The 6,000-nt window shown below is 38.9% G+C and overlaps 1 protein-coding gene across 1 annotated transcript in view; it reads left to right on the forward strand.

Annotated features, from left to right (window-relative positions):
- Positions 1-5,766, forward strand: part of LOC132833386 (ADP-ribosylation factor-like protein 9) — a 48,221-nt gene extending 42,455 nt beyond the window's left edge. Inside the window, exon 4 of the mRNA XM_060851620.1 lies at positions 5,161-5,766. Within this exon, the coding sequence (XP_060707603.1) occupies positions 5,161-5,334 (174 nt within the window). The 3' untranslated portion in view covers positions 5,335-5,766. The remainder of the gene's footprint in view (positions 1-5,160) is intronic.
- Positions 5,767-6,000: the final 234 nt, after the last annotated feature.

A 6,000-nucleotide genomic window follows, 5' to 3' on the forward strand; every position in this document is an offset into this window, starting at 1 on the left:
ACATATTCATGTAGAAATTCACTAAGTTTTGCCACGTTGTATGTTTTCCTTTCTACTGAATGTTTTGAAGAAATGCCAAAGATGATTGGTGGAAGTGGAGCAGTGGATGTTGTCTGTATAGACTTCAGTAAGGCGATTGACAAGGTTCCGTATGGTAGACTGGTTAGCAAAGTTAGATCACATGGAATATAGAGAGAGCTAGCCATTTGGATACAAAAATTTGCTCAAAACTAAGAGTGATGGTGGAGGGTTGCTCTATGGACTGGAGGCCTGTGCCTCAAGGACTGATGCTGGGTCTACTTCTTGTCGTTGTTTATTTAATTTATTTGGATGTGAATATAAGAGGTATGGTTAGTAAGTTTGCAGATGACACCAAAATTGGCGGTGTGGTGGAGAGTGAGGAAGGTTATGTCAGAGTACAACAGGACTGTAATCAGATGGGCAAATGGACTGAGGTGTAGCAGACGGTGTTTAAATTAAATAAGTTAAACTAAATCTAAATTAAATTTAGATTTAGTTTTTGAAACGCAAATCAGGGCAGGACTAATGGTAAGGTTCTGGAAAGTGTTGCCAAACAAAAGGACTTTGGGGTGCGGGTTCATAGTCACTTGAAAGTGGAGTTGCAGGGAGAAAGGGTAGTGAAGAAGGTGTTTGGTATGCTTGTCTTAATTGGTCAGTGCATTGAGTATAGGAGTTGAGAGGTCATGTTGCGGCTGTATAGGACATTGGTTAGGCCATTTTTGGAATACTGTTTATTCACCATGAATAAGGTGAATAGCGAAGATCTTTTCCCCAGGGTAGGGGAATCCAAAACGTAAGGTCATAGATTTAAGGTGAGAGAGGAAAGAATTAAAAGAAACCTAAGGGACAAATCTTTCATGCAGAGAGTGCTGTATTTGATAAAGAAAAAGAAGGAAGAATATGTCTGGTATAGACAAGAGAGGTTGAGTGAATCCTTAGAATATAAAGCCAGTAGGAGTATACTTTAAACAGGAATCAGGAGGGCAAAAGGGGACATGAGATAGCTTTAGCAAATAGGGTTAAGAAGAATCCAAAGGGTTTTTACAAATACATTAAGGACAAAAGAGTAACTAGGGAGAGAATAGCGCTCCTCAAAGATCAGCAAGACAACCTATGTGTGGCGTCAAAGGAGATGGGGGAGATACTAAATGAGTATTTTGCATCAGTGTTCACTGTGGAGAAGGACATGGAAGATATAGAATGTAGGGAAATAGATAGTGATACCTTGGAAAATGTCCATATTAGAGAGGTGGTGGTGCTGGATATCTTGAAATACATAAAGGTGGAGATGTCCCCAGGACCTGATCAGGTCTTTGAAGCTAGAGAAGTGGTTGCAGGGCATCTTGCTGAGGTATTTGTATTGTCAATTGTCATTGGTGAGGTGCCGAAAGACTGGAGGTTGGCTAACATGCTACCTCTATTTAAGAAAGGTGGTAAGGTAAAGCCACGTAACTGTAGACCGGTAAGCCTGATGTTGGTGATGGGCAATTTGTTGGAGGGAATCCTGAGGGACAGGACAGATTAGGGATAGTCAGCATGGCTTTGAGCATGGGAAATCATGTCTCTCGAACTTGATTGAATTTTCTTTTGAAGGAGTAACCAAAAAGGATTGAGGGCAAAGTAGAAGATGTGATCTATATGGATTTCAGGTAAGGCGCTCAACAAGATTCCCCATGGGAGACTGGTTAGCAAGGTTAGATCTCATGGAATACAGGGAAAACTAGACACTTTGGATACAGAACTGACTTCAAGGTAGAAGACAGGGTTGGAGTGGAGGGTTGCTTTTCAGACTGGAGGCTTGTAACCAGTGGACTGCCACAAAGATCAGTGCTGAGTAGACTACTTTTCATCATTTATATAAATGATTTGGATGTGAATGTAGAAGGTATTACAAGAGACCCCAAAATTAGAGGTGTAATGGACAGCGAAGAAGGTTACATCAGAGTACAATGGGATCTTGATCAGATGGGCTGAGGAGTGGTAGATGGAGTTTAATTTAGATAAACGCAAGGTGCTTCATTTTGGAAAAGCAAATCAAGGCAGAACTTATACACTTAATGGTAAGGTCCTAGGGAGTGCTGCTGAACAAAGAGCCCTTAGAGTGCAGATTTATAGCTCCTTGAAAACAGTGTCGCAGGTAGATAGTATAGAAAGAATGCTTTCCTTTATTGGTCAGAGCATTGAATGTAGGAGTTTCGGAGGTCATGTTGCGGCTGTACAGGACGCTGATTAGGCCATTGTTGGAATATTGCATGCAGTTCAGGTCTCCTTCCTACCAGAAGCATGTTGTGAAACTTGAAAGGATTCAGAAAAGATTTACAAGGATGTTGCCAGGATTCGAGAATCTGAGGTGTAGGAAGAGGTTGAATAGGTTGGGGCTATTTTTCCGGGAGTGTCTGAGGCTAAGGGATGACCTTAGAGGTTTATAAAATCATGAGGAACAAGGATAGAATAAATACACAATTTCTGGGAGTCCAGAATAGAGGGCATAGGTTTAGGGTGAGAAGGGGCAAAATATAAAAGGGACCTAAGGGGCAACTTTTTCACGCGGAGCGTGGTGCGTGTATGGAATGACCTGCCAGAGGAAGTGGTGGAGGCTGGTACAATTGCAACATTTAAAAGGCATCTGGATGGGTATGTGAATAGGAAGGGTTTAAAGGGCTATGGGCCAAGTGCTGGCAAATGGGACTAGATTAGGTTAGGATATATGGTCGGCATGGACGAGTTAGACCGAAGGGTTTGTTTCCATGCTGTACATCTCTATGACTCTATGTATGGAATGAGTTGCCAGAAGAGCTGGTGGAGACTGGTACAATTGCAACATTTAAAATGCATCTGGATGGGTATATGAATAGGAAGGGTTTTGAGAGATATGGGCCAAATGTGACCAGATTAATTTAGAATAATTGTTCACAGAACAGATTGGACCGGAAGGTCTGTTTCTGTTCTGTGTATCTCCACAACTCTATAATTTGATACTATCCTTTTAATTCCATTGGTTAACCATGGTTGGTTTATCCACTACATAGAATCCTCATTCCTACCTGAAATATATCTTTGCAGTGAGTCATAAACCATCTTCTAAATCATTTGCCATTGTTCCTAAACTTTTTTTTGCTAAACACCTTTCCCAGTCCACTCCAGCCAACTCTGCCCTCATCCTTATGTAATTACCCTTATTTAAGATTAATAGTGTTTTCTGACCCAAGTTCTTTCCTCTCCAACTGAATGCTAAATTTGAAGTTATGGCCACTGTTTCCTAGGGCTACCTTCTACTCTGAGATCATTTATAGAACCTGTACTGAAAAAAAAAACAAATGTTGGAGATCTCAGTGGGTCAGACAACATCCATGGCGAGAGAGCAAGCTAACATTTCGAGTCGATATGACATTCATCAGAGCTGAAGCTTTCCTTGTCTCCGTGGATACTGTCTGACCCACTGTGATCTCCAGCATTTGTTGTTTTTAGTACAGATTCCAGCATCTGCATTAATTTGCTCCTCCTTTTATTGAACCTGCCTAATTATACCATTACCAGATCCAAAATAGCCAAATCCCTGGTTGAATTCACAACATTTTATTCTTAGAAATATTGTTTTATTGTTCTAAATGGTTTCTCCCAATATATGCTCTATTCTCTTTTATTTGATTAACAGTTTCAAGAAATTAACTTCTAACCTTCCAAATTCCTTGGCTTATTTAGTATCTCCTCTCAAACATAAACCTTTACATTCAAGTATTTTCTAGTAAATCTACAACTTTAATTGCCAAAATTTCCCTTTGTAAGAAAGCTTGGGTAGGACCAATTAAAAAAGAAAACTTTTTTTTAAGAGGATGAAGAATGACATACTAAAAGTGTGTTTGCTTAAAACTTTACAAAGAAATGTGAAGGTGGGTATGAATGAGTAGACCAGAAGGTATGAGAGTAATTAACTGAGAAATAATGCTGAATAAAGTGGAACTCTGTTAAGATCAGTGGACCTTGATGGCATGCATACTCAGATGAGTTGTAAATGAAATGGATTGATCAGCTTTGTCAACATGATTTTGGAAGTTTTGTTAATGAATAGGAAAATTATTGATTTAATTAATCTACTTTGCACCAAATAGTGGAAAAATATGGATAAGAGAAGGTTTCTGGATAATTCAAGACAGAGGACAGGAAAAAATGTGGCTGTAAGAGCAGTTTCTTTTTTGAGGTTTTTTTCAGTGTCAGAGTTGATTTCCTCAAATTCTGGGAGCAGTAGTTACTGTGTTATAAGCTATTGAATTGTTTTGGAACTTTGGGGGAGGCGGGGTGTAAATCAAAATAATGGGCACTTTAAAAAAAGAAGGAAAGCAGACAAAGTCAGTGGCAGTGACCACATGGGAAGTGATTCAAACTGAGAAAGAAACCTACACTGAACCAGCAGTGAGTCTGCATAGCTACTGCCTCAGCTATTTCATTTCAAGTCTAGGGTTGGAGGGTTTGAGCTATAGGGAGAGACTGAATAGACAATAGATGTAAGAGTAGGCCATTTGGCCCTTTGAGCTAGCACCACAGCCTGGGGATGTTTATTCTGGAGTGACAGGCTGAGGGATGACTTTGTAGAGGTTTATAAAATCATGAAGGGTGTGGATAGGGTAATTAGACTAGGCATTTTCTCTGGGGTGGGGGAGTCCAAAACTTGGGGGCGTAGGTTTAAGTTGAGAGGGGAAAGATTTATAAGAGATTTAACTTTTTCACACTTATACCTCCTGCTGCCTGAGGAAGTGGTGGAGGCTTGTACAATTACAATGCTTAAAAGACATCTGGATGGGCATATGAATAGGAATGGTTTAGAGGGATTTGGGCCAAATGCTGGCAATAGGACTAGATTTATTTAGGATATCTGGTTGGCATGGATGAGTTGGATTGAAGGGCCTGTTTCCATGCTATACATCTTTGACTGTAACATTATATGAATTGCTGCTACATAGTTTCAGGCTTAGTCATCTGTTGTTCAACATGTTTGCTCTTAATTTCACCACTCTGGTTTAATGTTTTTATCTGTTTTGTGTCTCAGATTCTGGAAATTACCAAAGAATTCAAGAATCTGTAATAAAATGTTAAAGGGAATAATTACTTGTCTGTAAGATTAGATGTTATTGTGTCTTATAGGATATTAAAGGAGCCTGCACTATTTCGGAAATCCATGAGCAACTTTCCCTTGAAATGTTAGGTGATAAAAGGAAGCTTTTCCTCATTGGAACCCACGTTGCTGAAGATGGATCACAAATACCAACAAGCATACAAGATGCCAAGGAACTCATTGCCCAGTTGGTGATCTACTGAGGAGTCAATGTGCACACAAGCTTTCCATTTCTGCCTTGAATTCCTTTTCATCATATTCTTTTGATGTAATATTTTTACTAAAGCACTTATCTGGTCATATTCGCTTGTGACATAGAAACTTCTTCAATCTAAAGAAATTATTATTTTAACATATTTGGGTTTGGAAAACCAATACTTTTTGCACATGATCTGCACTTGGTGCACAGTTAATTGTATTAATAGAAGCTTTTGTAGTAAATAGTTACTGTATACTTTGTATAATTTACTCTAATTTCTAATTAGTGAATGCTGAGACTGGAGAATCTTAACATTTGCTAAGACTTGCACCAGAAATCTCTCTACATATGTTTAAATTAAAAAGAACAAAATTGCACATGACCTTAATTACTGTACCCATGAAAAACATACATTAAAAATTTGAGGTGTTTTTGAGCGGTGATAATGTAGTTAGTCTGTATTTTGCCATTTCCAATATATGAGCCAGCTCTAGAGATAAAAGTGAACACAAGGGGCTAAAAGTTTTCTTTTTCACTTGGCATTTCTGGATATTACAGATTTAGTTATGGCTTTCATCCCCACTCATCTTTTGAATGATGGGTTATTTAACAATAGGATGTTGTGACATCAGCAATTTTCTGGAAATGTCGTTTGAATTGAGTAGCCTGT

The sequence above is a fragment of the Hemiscyllium ocellatum genome, chromosome 36 (genome assembly GCF_020745735.1).
Source record: "Hemiscyllium ocellatum isolate sHemOce1 chromosome 36, sHemOce1.pat.X.cur, whole genome shotgun sequence".
NCBI lineage: Eukaryota > Metazoa > Chordata > Chondrichthyes > Orectolobiformes > Hemiscylliidae > Hemiscyllium > Hemiscyllium ocellatum.